At 34.5% G+C, this 14849-nt stretch overlaps 2 protein-coding genes across 3 annotated transcripts; both read left to right on the forward strand.

Moving 5' to 3' along the window:
• The first annotated feature begins 1998 nt into the window (after nt 1-1998).
• LOC107476979 (helicase protein MOM1) lies at nt 1999-9773 on the forward strand. Of its 2 annotated transcripts, XM_016096943.3 has the most exons (7): nt 1999-2146; nt 2279-2757; nt 3468-4101; nt 5287-5396; nt 5974-6080; nt 6897-7001; nt 7344-9773. In XM_016096943.3, exons 2-7 carry the CDS (start codon nt 2358-2360, stop codon nt 9753-9755), a joined length of 3768 nt encoding a protein of 1255 aa, XP_015952429.1. In that variant the 5' UTR covers nt 1999-2146; nt 2279-2357; the 3' UTR covers nt 9756-9773. The 2 variants fall into 2 exon arrangements, with proteins under 2 accessions (XP_015952429.1, XP_015952428.1); XM_016096942.3 differs by having other exon boundaries at nt 2001-2757.
• Nucleotides 9774-9785: 12 nt separating this feature from the next.
• Nucleotides 9786-11400, forward strand: LOC127739751 (formin-like protein 14). The gene is made up of 2 exons (XM_052258880.1): nt 9786-9971; nt 10463-11400. Exons 1-2 carry the CDS (start codon nt 9866-9868, stop codon nt 11104-11106), a joined length of 750 nt encoding a protein of 249 aa, XP_052114840.1. The 5' UTR covers nt 9786-9865; the 3' UTR covers nt 11107-11400.
• The last annotated feature ends 3449 nt before the right edge of the window (nt 11401-14849 follow it).

Genomic DNA, 14849 nt, shown 5'->3' on the forward strand with positions numbered 1-14849 from the left:
ATGATCAATGATTTGATTAAAATATGGGAAAGCAAAAACACCCAAATTTTACTACTTTGTTTAAGGTTTTCTATGATATTGTATTGCATCTGTTACATTTATATTATATTTTATAATATTCTATACAAATCAAGGTTCTGAAAACCGGACCGGTCATTGAACTATTCTAGTTACTGGTTTATTGGTTCAACCAAAAAAATCGTTTTATAATACACTTAGATTCTATACAAATTCAATGAATAAAGTAACTGGTTCTAAACACTCTTCTACTGCATTTTTTTTACTTCAAAAGGAGATCATAAACAACTAGTTCTATGAATAAACAAACTACAATGATATGCAATGCCAAAAATAGGCCAATGATGAAATAAGAAAGGGTTTCTCTCTTCAATTCTATGTTCAAGCTTGTAGCAGACCAGAATCAACAGAGTAATACCGTTGAAATAGTCTTCCTTCTTAATTCTTATATACCTCAAAGAATTTCCTATAAAATGAAAATTGAACACAACACACAGCCTTAAAACAAAAACAAAACAACACTCAGAAATCAATCACCTCTTCCAAACATAGCCTTAAAACAAAACAGAACAACATTCAGAGTACGAGCATGGATCATAAAAAGTTGATTTCTGAAACAAAACAAAAACAGCAGAACAACATTCAAAGATTGAGCATTGATCACAATTTTTTTTTTCTGAAACAAAACAAACACAGCAAAACCAGCAGAACAGCATTCAGAGTTTGAGCATTGATCACAAAAAATTGATTTCTGAAACAAAACAAACAATCAACAGAACAATGAAAACAGAATTTTTTTTCCTTCAGAAGAAGAAAACAATGAAAACATGAAGCATATAATAAATCAATGATCACCAATATCCAGCAATAATCTAATCAAGAACAGAAAATCACAACAAAAACAAAAAAAAATAAAAATAACAGAAGAACAACAGAACAACAACACAAGAGCAATTAGCAAATTAACAAGTTCACAATAACAGTTAAAACTTACCAGAAGAACACTAATGAAAGTGGAATCATCATGCTAATATGTTTTCTGCAAAGATGCTATTTGTGCAGCTAAAATTTCCTAATTACTAAGATCCAATTATTCTAATTTCACATGCAATCGACTTACTAAGTTTCTAAAAGCTAGAAATTATAAAACCAACCAGAAATATGGTTAAAGCATTTCATCAAACATGTTGAGTGCAGTAAAATTAGAACGAAATAAGATAATTCAAAGCTTAATATCAATGTGATAGAGAAGAGAACATAACTATTGTATACTTTAATTCAGTCGATGAAAACATCCAAACCACTACCAAACCAAATAGTTACTTATTGTAATAGAAATCAGGAGTTGCAGAGTTTGAAGCAGAGTATTGGTGTTGTATTGAGTGTATTGTCTGGTGGCGGGTTTAGGGAACTCACGACGGCGACAAAAGAGAGCAGTTCGACGGCTAGTTGGAGCGCGCGGGTTGGTCGCAGAGTTTGAAGCAGAGCAACGTGGCTTCCAGACGAACGCGAATGCGAACTCGAACGGTGAACGGCGAGCGAACGCGAACGGTGAACGCCGAGAGAACGTGAACGGCGAAATATAAAATATCAATTAATTTTTATTCTACTAATATAAAATATTAAATACCACCTTTTGAATGAGAATAAAACTGTTAAAAATAAATTATATATCTTTGTGGATCTTTTTTAAAATACAATAAAATTAAAAAATATATTTTTGACTTTAAAATTTTATTTTTATCAATATTAAAAATTACTAGATAATTTAATATATTTAATTAAATTATTTGATATAATATATAATTATATATCAATATTTTAAGCATCATTTTGAGATAAAAATAAATAAATAAATTTGTTCATGTGATTTATGTGAGCAACCACCCTTTGTCCATCTTTGAAGAGAAAGTGAATGAGCATTGACCATGTAAGACTTTTACACCAATCAAAAATTCAAAATTAATCTAAACTCTCAAAAAGTCAAAAAGTCAAAAAGTAAAATTACAAGTAATCGTTTTTCGGGGAATTTTCTTCTTAGCGTTGTCTCCGGCACCAGCAACCCTTAACACCGCCATTTCCGTCAGAAGCGAAAAAAGAGAGAAAAGCTAGAAAATTTGAAGAACTAGTACTACTCTTTCTACTTTTTCCTCTTTGATTCTCTATCTTCTGCAAAATTCAACAACTATTACTCTCTTTTTTTTTTTCCCACAGAATTATTTTCTGCATTCCCCAATTTTGTTCCTAAAAACAATATTAGGTTTAAGTTTTTGTTGCTCAATGTTGAGGTCGTGGTGATCGTGGTTCCATTTCCGAGGTCAACTAGGGATACATTGTCCATGAAAACCGTTCCGACAACTCCAATCGCCAGGAACCGGAGGTCCGAGCGTCTCGAGAAGAAGACGCCGCCGCCGTCTTCAGCTGCTCCGGCGCCAACGAGAGGGAGTTCCGATCTGAAGAAGGTCGAGAAGTCTGCCTCGGTAGTGCCGACTCCTTTGAGGAGATCTGGGAGGCTTTCCTCTTCTGGTTCTCCTTCCAAAGGCTCCAATTCGAAGAGCTTCGGGTCTTGTTCTACAGAGGAGAAACGGAAGTGTGTGAAGCGGTTGAGAGCTCAAGAAGAAGAAGAAGAAGAGTTGGAGGAAGGTAGTGAGAAAGAGGAACGTGCAGGAAGCGATTCTAAGGTTAACAAGAAGAGATTGCATGCGCGTGTATATCGGGCTTCGTTAAAATCTAAAGGAGGTAAATGCAACGTAACTTCCTGTGTAGTGTTAATTCTTAATTAATCATCTAATTTTGAGCTATTAATTAAGGAAATTTTGCTATAATTTCTGGAATGGGTTATGAGTGTCACATTTAATAACGTTTTGGATGATTTAGGGAATAAATTGATGCTAATTTGCATATGTTAGACAAGTGAAATTGTTGCCAGAAAATCATTATAGGATTAAAGTGATGAGTGATGGTTGCTTTCTGTTACTAAAGGAATAAATTTATCACAGGACTCTTTGTAGGGCAATGCCATGACGGTTATAACTTAGTAGCCCTTTGCTTAGATTTGGGTTTGTTTTTGTCTTCCTTCCTGAGTTTACAAAAGCAATGTTATTTTGTAAATGTAGTAGTTATGAATTATTTCAGATCAGTTCCTCCTTTGTGCAAGCCATCGGAATTCTGTTGTGTATCATCACGGCCTTATATGGTATGATTGAAATAAGCCATCTATGTTATTACAGTGATTTAAGGATACCTTAACGGATAAATAATGGCCTCTCTTGTACTGTATTGTATTGTATTGTATTTACTGTTTAAGTGCTTCAATTTTTTGTTTGCTTATCATTTTCTTAATCAAAATTCAGATGATTAAGAATGCTGCTGACTGCTAAGTGAGCATGCCTGTTTTTAATATATTGTTATAGCATATATATTCAATAAATTTTTTATCTTGATGTCAGATTTTTGTGGGGAATCAAATAAGATGGATAAGTCAACTCAGGAAGGTGATAAGGATAGTGGTAACAAGATGGAAAATGATAGTGTAGTGCCATCTGGAGATGACAAAGCAAAAGAGATGATAGCCGAGTCTAGGTTTAGTGATCCTGTGGAAGACTTATTATTGGAAAATAATGTGGCTCCATCTGGTGCTACAACTGATGAGGCTAGGTTGGCATCTGAATCGAATCAGTCTGGTTGCCGTGGAGAGGAGACATCAGAGACAGTAGTGTCAAGGAATACGAAGAGATCCCAATCTAGGTTGAGTGGGCCTCCAGAAGGACTATCAGAAAAAAATGCATCTAGTGCAGCGCCTCAAAGTGCGCCTCAAAGTGATCACTCTGATTGCAATGGGAACGAGACATCACCGATAAGGAATTCTGTTTTCAATGAAAGTTTGATTCAGAAACGTGTTAGCCATGATAGGGGTGAAAATTTGATACCCTCAAAGAGAAAGGGGACCATGGTGGACATGCATTCAGATGTTTCTGCTACATCGGTTGATGATGAAAACTGCAACTTGGCTGTGGCTGCTGACCCTTCAAAGCTGTGTGGTAGTACTGGAGGGACCAATGGGCCATGCTCTAAAAGGATAAGGTAATTTTCTACTGCTATTCCTGAATTATTCTCACATTAGAATTTTGATTCTTTATTTGGGACTTTTGATAAACTTTGTGGTGCTGTTGTTATTAGCTTCGAGTCTCCTTCTTTCTTGTAGAAAAGCTTTGCTTGTATATTATCGGAAGGCTTTGGCTAGCTTTTGTTATTCCCCTACTCCGAAATGCCTTTTCTATCTCAGTTCGAAATTCATGATTACGTGATGGAATTATATCAACGGCTCAGTTTTGTTCCTCCTAGTGTGGCCAGCCACATGGATCATGGATGTATGCTGTAAGACATTTGACATAATTCATAAATCGGGGAACCAAATTGAACCCGTTAAAAATCTGACACACTAAAATGTACACATTGAAAATGTGATAGGCTAAAATGAATATAGGGAAATATAGGAACCAAAGACCTTATTAAACCATAATTGTAGAATTATGATGAATGTTGGTTCAGAGAAAGATATGACTGGGAATGAATGCATTAGAGAGAAAGTTGGAGTTCCATTTATTTCAGAAATATGGTAGAATTAAATGGTTAGATTGTATGAGAAGATTTGTAGAATCTTTAAGAGGAACAGTAGATCAGATGAAGGGCATCCAGACAGGTAATCGTAGGAAAATAAAAATGATAGATAAAACCATAAAGAAAGTCTAGATTAAGTGGTTGTCTTTAGACATTGTTCATGCGTAGCTGACTCAATTTTTAGCAAAAGGTTTTGTTCTTGCTATTGTACATGTTGGTTTTGGGCGATGTGAATGTTAGTTACCAAAATGAAGAAATTAGAAACAAACATGATGGAGCTTAAAGTTTTTCATTATCTAATAAATGATTGATCTTAAAGTTTAGCTGCATTTATTTAATATTGTGTCACATGGTATGGAGATATGACTACAATGTAGCTGAATATTTATTTACTTTGTATGATTTTGATAAGAAACAACCTAAGCTTGAGTTATATGTATAGATTGTATTGCTTGTAGGGGATGACCCACCCTCCACAACACATTTGATATCATACATAAGATAATTTGCAAATAAAATTAATCTTTTGGGTGAACTAAAATTATGTTGATAAAGTGGTATGTGAAAAGAAAATGTGTAGCCTGTGTACATAGTTCTTGGGTAGTTGAATTTTTCTTGTGTCTGAGTGCCATTGAGCTGGATTTTTAGGCGGATCTCTTTATCAGATGTGCAAAGCGATCAAAGGAAATTGATCAGTAACGTTGACCAGCTTTCTCCAGGAGTTGATGGTGTAAGGCTATCTTCTCGAGACAAGGAAGGTTAGTTCACTCCATTTTTAGTGAGTATTTTACGACCTTCATAGTTTAATGAGGGTGACAAAATAGCATCAGTATTGTAGCTTGAGGTTTCTATGATAGCTTTTGATTCTATTCTAGTTCAACTGGTTGTGTTAAGTTGCTTGAATTCCCTCTCCCTTTCCTTCTCTCCACCCCCTTTCTCTCATTTTCGTTAAATCTGGCCACCTATGTTTCAAGAGGCACCCACCTTGCCTTACTGTTTCGAGGTGAAGAGCTTTTCATTTTTATTTTTTTTTTTAAAGAAAAAATTTAAGGGAGTTTTAGAACAACAGTTGAGTTGTTTCCACGTGAACTCAAGCTTTAGAATCAGCCAACCACTGATCCTTGTATCAGATTAGGCTGCCTGCATTACACCCTTTGGGGTGCAGTCCTTCCCCAGACCTTGTGTAATGCAGGATGCTTTGCAGCGGGATGCCTTTTTTTTTTGTTGGGGGAAGGGGGGTATCATTCTCAATGTGAATTGTGACCTTTGCCTATACTGTAATTATTCCTCATTAATGCATTTCTGACCCTACCTATTTGCTTTATCAAATGGCAGGCAAATCTCAAGGTAATGATGCTGAATATATAAGGAAACAACAGAGGTGCTTAATACTTCTACTGAAGCCGGAGATAGCAAAGCTTTGTGAACTTCTTCTTTTACCAGTATGCAGCTCATTTTCTATCTGTTAATTTTTGCTTGCTGTGTGTTTGTGCAGCTCTCCTTTATCGCCGATAAGATCACAGTTTGTTTACCACACTGTTTTGCTGTTGGTGTAATGTGATTTCTGAGATATTTTATAGAAACGTTGATAGTTAAAGTAATATTATAATGTAGAAGTATTCTATGAAAACAGTTTTATAACGTAGAATTTTTTCCATATGTTGAGACATATTACTAAACAAACCATACTTTGTAAAATATTCTGAAATATGTGATTTGATGCTTAGTTATGTAGAAATAAATTCTATTCATTGAACTGGAATATTGAAGTCTAAGGTTGAAGGGCAGGATCCCTGCTATGTTGAAGAAAGCTCTTGAAGGAATCTATTATTTTGGCTGTTATTCAACTTGCAGCGCTTTGCATAGTGTTAATAATGATGAAGAAGAAATAACTATTAAGGGTTTTAATATTAGCAGGAAGGAAATTCCGTATTACTGTAATTGGACAGAAGATAGTAGTAAATGACTTCTGTGTGCAAGAAATGAAAGAAAAAAGGTGGTGAGATAGTCAAGTTTTCGATCTAATTGTAGATTGTTTTTTTAGACCCATTTATTTGTCCTTAGAAATTAATTATCTCATCAATTTTATTATATTTTATTTTTAAATTAAACTTTGGAAGTGATCTTTCAAAGTTGTACACTATCACTCACTAGCTTCATGATATTCTACTTGAAAAAAGGTTGATCTTGTATATGTTTATTTCAGTCGATTATTAGTTTGGAATTACCTGTATCTTTGACATATTTTTTTAATTCAGGATGATGTCAAGAAAATGGCTGATTCTTGTCTTCAATATGTTCTGAACAATCGTCAAATCTGTACAAAACCAGTCTCAATATTGCAGGCCTTTCAATTATCTTTGGTCAGTATATTATCTTGAGTTTCCTTCTGTTGCATTCTTAATTTACGGTTTTCGGTTTAGGGTCATGTTATTTTGCAGATTTTATTTCTCTTTCCTTCGTCTCCTGCTTCCCATTTGTTTTCTGTGATAACTCAATTGTCCTTTATAAGAAAGAGAACTAGGGTGTCTAATGTATTCTGTTTTTGCAATATATCAAATAATCCCATTTAGTTTTCAGGGTTTCCAAATCTTTCAATTATAAGCGTGTTACTCTGTTGGTTGCAGTTAGTACATATAACAAATTTTTTGTATAGTAATTGATTGATACATATAACTTTTTTTTTTTTATACTGAAAATTTCAGTGTTGGACTGCTGCTTCTTTGCTAAAGCATAAACTTGATTTTGAAGCTTCCATCAAGCTTGCAAAGCAGCATTTGAATTTCACCTGTAAGAAAGAAATGGTGGATGAAATTTATTCAATGCTGTTGGGACTGAGAGAAGAGATTTTATCCCACATTTGTGGCATCATTGATTCTTCAAAAGCTCCTGAATCATCAAACCGGGTTTATTCCTATAGTGAAGTGGCACCGGTAGTTGATTCAGCCAACAAAGATACTCCGGAAAGTACTAAAGGAATTCCAGAGTGTGAAAACCAGGAGGGGAACATACATCTGATGCTACAGGAAGAAAAACAAAACCTTAAAGCAGCTATGGAGAAAGAGAAGACTGAATTTGAGAGAAGGGTTAAACTCCAGTGGGCAGCTATTCGATGTTGTTCTCCTAATGATGTGACGAGGAGCGAAAAACTCAAGCTTTTCACTAGTGAGTATGAAAAAAGAGTACGAGAATTAAACCGGCAGCATGAAATTCGTCTCAAGGATCTTGAGGCCAAACAATTAAAATCTTTGCAGAAACCCAATATAGTTGAAGCCATATCAAGGCCAGGATCCGAGGTTGGATTATCTAAGTCTCCTGACAATTCTGTTGCATTCCCAGCAGATACTCTCTCTAAGCCTTGGAATTCTAGAGAACAATGTTCTGGTGGAGCCACAAGCGCAGAAGATGAAGCACAAGGGAGTGAAAAAGTTAGTTGTGAATCTCGTAATGGAGAGATATGTGATCAGGAAACATCAGATGTTCCCAATGGAGAGGCAGCTCTTTCAATGTGTAAATTCAGCAATCTGAATGATGATCAAGATGAAGTTCCTCCTTCCTTCAATTCACAATCATCTTCAGAGCATGTCCCATGTTTACCTACCACTAGCATGGTAAGTTGTAAGGAAGCTACAGTAGCTGATGAGAGCAATGTTTCAATAAATGTGGAGACTCCAAATTTGCCTTCATCTGATGAAGGAATTGCTTCTTTGAATTTAAGATCACCTAAAAACCATGCCTATAGTCTAAATGAATTGTGTTTGCAAAGTTCTGAGAAATCTGCACAAACTTGCAAGGCTGTTGAAGGCAATGGTTCAAACAATGCTGTGTCTCAGAATTCACGTTTAATTGACGAGAGAATTGCTGCTGGCACCACAGTAGGTGTCCCAGATAGAGAAGCACATGTGGACATGCTCGGGACTGTCAGTGACAGTCATTGTCCAGAAAATATTACTGCTGTGAATCCCTCTTCATCCATGCAGCAAATACCCGATGGTGTTGTCAATGTCTTGGATTTAGAAGAGTTGTATAGACCATGTGTAACTGATGGTAATGCTATTACTATCTTAAATCAACCTTCGTCAGAGAAACAAAATCATGATGGATTCTCATCATCAACTATACCTGCTGGAGAAATCACAATTGAAGTACCCGAAACTGCTTTAGAGGCCTCAATAGTTGTATCAGATAGGGAATTGTCTGTGGAAATTCTTTCGTCACCCCTGAATCAAACATCTGTTGGAGCTTTCGGTCAAAGCGATACAACTCCCCTTCCAACCACACCCTCTTTACCACAACAAATTCCTGATGCAATATTGCCCTGCATGCCTGATGGACAAATTTCAGCAGAAGTGTCGGAAACTAACCATGAGGTGACTGAATGTCAGTTGACAGAAACAGTCAATACAAGTACCACATCAGACCAGCAGGAAGGAGTGGTAACCATGACAGAGAACACTTCGGTCCAGGAGACTTCAATATCTAGACCTGTTGATATCACGGAGCCTCTGGAACAATCGCAGCCAACATCATCTGTACAGTCCCTACCAGACACTGATAGAGCGAGAGAAGTGCAGAACTCTTTGGTGTCTGGTCCAGTTGATATTGTACTAGATAATCAATCCGATAATTCTTCACAGGTTGTTGAGCCTCAAGAGCAGGTGCAGCAGTTACCTGCTCTTGAGCTACTTCCTTCCAACCAGGATCTGTCTCACTTGCCTTTGGCAGCGGGGGTCGAACATCAGCAAACTAATGGAGATACTGTCCACAGCCATCATCTTGAGTCATCAAGTGAAGTTTCAAATGAAGCTGTAGGGCAGCAATCCTCTACTTCGGAACTTGTTTCACACTCACATCAAGATGTGCAAACAGCCTCGAATCTGGGCCTTGTTTCATCTATACCTGGTGGAGTGAGAGCACAATCTTCAGACTCAAGAAACTTATCCACATCCTCAGGGGTCAATACTCTTCACATTCAAACTGCGGGCACATCAGCTTCTGGGATTGTTCCACCTATAAGCCGTGATCCACTTAAAAATGAATTGGACAGAATACGTAGACTTGGAGAGAAAAATATGAAGAATCATGAAGATGCGGTTAGCTTCTGGTTTACATATTGATTTGATTATGTTATTATACCTTAACTGATTATGAGAAGGAATTAGCAGAACTTCGCAGGAAGTATGAAGTTAAATTTCGTGACGCCGAGGTTGTGTTTCAGCAACAAAAGATGGAGCTGGATACATACTATAAAACAGTTCTTCTAAATCAAGCCTTGGCTGAGGCTTTTAGGATTAAAAATCATAGCGCATCTGGTAAATCAGGAATGCAGAAAGGTATATTTGTTTTCTTTATATCTAAAAAAATATGTTCCATACTACTGACTGAGCATATGATTAGAAAACCCATCTTCTTTTCCTTCCAATAATCCTGACCGTAGTGATGGTGGTAATTTCCAAGCCGTCTATATACTCTTTATACACTGAAGTAGTTTATAGCAGAATAATATATTTGCTGTTGAAAAGCAGAGGCATGACTGATTGCATTTAGATTTATATGGAGAGTAATAACAGGGATAAAACATTGTGCTCCTTTTTTTCCATGTTTCTTCAAACTTCGGTAACATCAAGGGAAATGATAGCTTTTTTCATATTCTAGTTATCTACAGTATCAAGGGAAATGATAGCTTTTTTCATATGTAATTATTTGCTTCTATCTGATCGTGTTTATGATACATTTATCTAATCTTTTTTCATATTCTAGTTATCTACAGCTATCCAAGCCACTCTTTGTATTTGTTTTTTTCTAACAACTGTCTTAATGTCAGATGCAAGTTTTACGCAGCAGTTACTTCAGTTTATAACACAGCGATCTGCTTCTCGGCCCCCTCAGGTTGGTTCGCCTTCCCGTGGTCCTATCGGCAGATCTCACGCTGTGGCCCCCCCGCCTCCACGGCTCGCATACAATACAACTGGAGTTTTCTCCAGCGTTCCTGCAAGATCACCTCATCCCCACCCCATGCCTTCACCCTCAGTAAATTTTGAAGCTAGTGGAGAAATCCGTGCTCCCGCACCACATCTGCAGCCTTATCGACCTTCAACACCTGTGCCTGCTTCTGGTACTGGTACAGGTACAGTTCCACCTGGGATGCCAACTCACCCTGCATTGGGTAACATTTCTTTAAATCCTGTGTCACTTCCTTCCCAGCCACCATTGCAGTTGCCGAGGCACCATCAGCCTGATCCTCATAGGGGTCTTTCGCCTGTGACTTCAGGTGGGTTACCCCCTCCTAACTTATCTGCTAACAATCAATCTGATAAGAATGCGCCGAATATTTTGCCTCGTCTGTCACAATTGGCTTCGCTGGACCTAATGACGAGGTTAGGCAGCGGCAGTAACAGACGACCACCCAATGCATCCGTTCAAGCTACATCATCAGATGTAGTGTGTCTATCGGATGATGATGAGTGATGATCAGTTCCATCGTTGATTCCTTTTTTAATTTTTTACCCTAACACTAGGGCCTAGGACATTAAATTGCAACCTTTCTTCCCCTACTAGAGGGGGCTTTCTGAGGTCTGACATGAGTTTAGAAGGGCAGATATTATGATGTTGTTGGAGCCACGGTAGTGTGTTTCTGGATGTTCTTGTAATGTAAAATGTAAATATATGTAATGCAGTTAATTGTTTGTCTTCTCTGTATTGACTATTGGAGCTAACTGTTTTATTATTTTGGCGATCATGATTCGTTAGTTGGGTTCATAAGCTAAACTTCTCTAAATTGATTAAGAACATGATATATTATTATCCACACAATCAGAGAAAAATAGTGGCAGAATGGTGCTACAATATGGCGGTTTTTAACTCAAATAGTGGCTTTTTAGAAGGGGGTTCAGGTCAAGTGGGGGCCATTAGGGATAGTGGCATTTTTAAACCAAATAGATGAAACAAGTAGATGGAGACACACTTAGGTGTGATTTTAATCGTGTATTTTTATACTTCCCTTTTTAATATTTTCTTTCGACATCTCTATGAGAAATTATGTGTGGTGATGCAAATGTTGAAGTCAAATATAACAAAATTGTCCATTATAACTAACACACTAGCTAGTTGTTTCACTATTATGGCATCCACCAGATCAAATTAAAGCAAGACAAAATCATGATAACAGTATACATGTAACAGCTGTATGGTCAAAGGTTATGATCACATGATTTTGGTTGGTTGGTTTAGTCTACAGTCTACACTTATACTTTTAAACTGTATTTTTAAATGCTTGTTTTCTACTAGATATTTAGTCTCCACACACCACCAAACTCAACTATGGAACAACAAAAGAATTAAAGAAATTAAGTACTAGAATAAATTACAATACCTCATTTTTTGATCTGTAGTTTCTGTAGTTATGTTAATGCAAAAGTTTGTCTGGTCATGTATAATGAACTATGAATTAATTAATTAATCTCTCTTAAATCATAAAATTATGTTATTGCTCTAGTTTCCACTTGTGTATTTCCCCCAAAGAAGGGGCCCTTTGTAAAGGGATAGTTGAATGGCTATATTCTCTTTAATAGAAGCAAAAGTGAACATGAACACTGAGAACCTCAGATACATATATAGTGGCAATCCCTTTTGCATTTTAAGTACTAAAACAACCTCATCATGATTCCTTTTGGTGTTGAATCCCTTTTTTTCGTAGCTCTAAATTAAATTTGCCATACTTTTGGTGGAAAGTCAACAGACAAGCCATGAAAATAAATGTCTTTTCTTTTTCTTCTTTTTATGTTTTTGTTTTTCTCAAATCTATTGAAGGAATATTCGCTCATATTAACTAGAATCATCCTTGATTTCTTTTTTTTTCTCAAGGTGCTCATAATACATACATAAGTTATAAAACTTGTATGGATTCAATCTTTTTCATATTTCTTCAAACAAACCAATAGAGATAGAATCAAAACGAATGTCTGTCTACATATTTTTCAATGTATCGACTCATCTGCTTTCAAAAAAAAATCGAAGAATTTCTTAAAAATTCTACAAGAGTTAATTGTTCTTTCTTTTTTAATAGATTATCAAAATTGTATTTGGGTTCAAATCCTATTAAGAGATCTAATAAAGATTAAAAATTGCAAAAGAAAGAAATTATTTTTGTTATTAATAGGCTGGCAGAAAAAAAAAAGAATAACTAAAAGAAAAAAATCAAATTGGTACTCATCAAATATAATTTATTCAATGACGGCCGTTAAATGAGGATATATGACTCAGAAACATAGGATGAAAATTCAATTATTTAATTTGAGAAACGACAAGAACTAGGATAAAAAAGAGATATTTTCAAAAAATAATATTTCTTATCTTTTTGCAAAGAAAAATAAGAATCAAAGAAAATCAACCAAACCGACCTAAAATTTTAATTAATAAAAAAAATAGAGCTTCCGTCATTATATAAAATAAACTTTGTATAAGTTTTATATGGAATTTCTTTTTATTTTTGCGAAAAAATTGCTAATTATACTCATATATTCACGGAAAAATACATTAGAGCATTTATATTTTTTTAGCCGGAATCTTCTTAAAAATGAGCCCCTATGAATTGGTTCTAATTTATATGAAATTGTTACTTCATGCTCATTTTATATTTTTTAGTCAACATAATTTAAAAAAATATAATTTTTGATATCTCATATCGTTTTTATAATTATTGAAATTGGTTTTATAAATAACATAGGACTCAATAGACCATTTTTACGATTTTATTAGATAGATAATAATTTTTGTAAATAATGTTAATAATGGGTTTTAGAATTGATCGAATAAAATAAAAAATACTCCATCCCAAATAACTTCCTAAACCCTAACATTAGAATAACTATTCGCACACCTAGTAAATTGAACATCCAGCCATTATTAATTGTGCATGAGTAAATCGAATAAAAAGAAATAACCATCTAATTAAGAATAATCAACATAATCATCTGCATACTTATTAAATTGAACATCAAACATATCTATTGTTTATATTGTTTAGTATTCTCATTGTTTTCTTATATTTTTCCATCTTTTTATTATGTATTTTTTTGGTACGGTGAAATGGATAAATTTTATACATTTAAAGGGTAACTCACTTATAATGATTGAATTTAAAACTGAATTATGAATGGGATTTGATTTTATGAACGAAATTCATAATTTTTCCTATTCAGTAGTCATGGTGCTCCACACGATGATGACATGTCACCGATGACTTACTAATTTTAGAACAGATCACATTTGAATGTGAATAGTTAATTTGGTCGAATCCTTTGATTATTGCATAAGCATAACTCAACCTATATATTATTCGAAGAAGAATTCAATATTGTAACGAAATCTATACGCAATTTGAGCCCGCAAAATAATGAGTAAAATTGATAAGAAATAAACAAAAGCTTAAAAACAAAAATTCATCACATATAATATATACTACTATTACTATCTGATGATGATGTTGCTTTGCTATTGTTTTTATTATGATTAAGTAGAACAGTTCCATATGATTAAAAAAGAGATATATGATGTAACAACATTTATAATTATAATTATATATTGAGGATAATGAGATCACAGAGAGGAAGATTTGTCCTCTCTTTCATTCCTGACATGACTACTCTATCAATGTAGTTAGTATTCCAAAAATCGAATTCTTGATCTTTCGAATCTAAAACTTTAATTATATCACTCATCCCAAAGCTAATGAAAAAAGATAACACTAATAGTTATATCTCTAATACTCCCTAAACCTCCATTGTACGCATTATACAAATATTTTATTGACACCCCATACTTTCCCTAAATTTATTGTAATACTCGATTAGTAAAGTTTATGGTATTTTTTAAAATTTTAGAAGTAGGACAATTCGCAAAATATATATTATATTTTTAATATTTAAATATACAAAATAAAAGAATATATTGTCTTACTTCTAAAATTTTAAATAATATCATTAAATCTAATAACGGAGTGTTATACCAAAATTTAGTTAATATCTAAAAAAATTAATGGAAGATAACTTGTTTTTCTGAAAGCAAATTTGTCATTCACTATTTAACAATATTAAATTAGGGTTTTACTTTTTTTTTTTCCAAAAAAAAAAGAAAGAAATGAAAGTTTATTATAAAATTAAATTGATCATTTTAAGGTTCTAAAAGGCAACTTTATTATTTGTACTCCATAT

Source organism: Arachis duranensis, chromosome 3 (assembly GCF_000817695.3).
Source record: "Arachis duranensis cultivar V14167 chromosome 3, aradu.V14167.gnm2.J7QH, whole genome shotgun sequence".
Classification (NCBI taxonomy): domain Eukaryota; kingdom Viridiplantae; phylum Streptophyta; class Magnoliopsida; order Fabales; family Fabaceae; genus Arachis; species Arachis duranensis.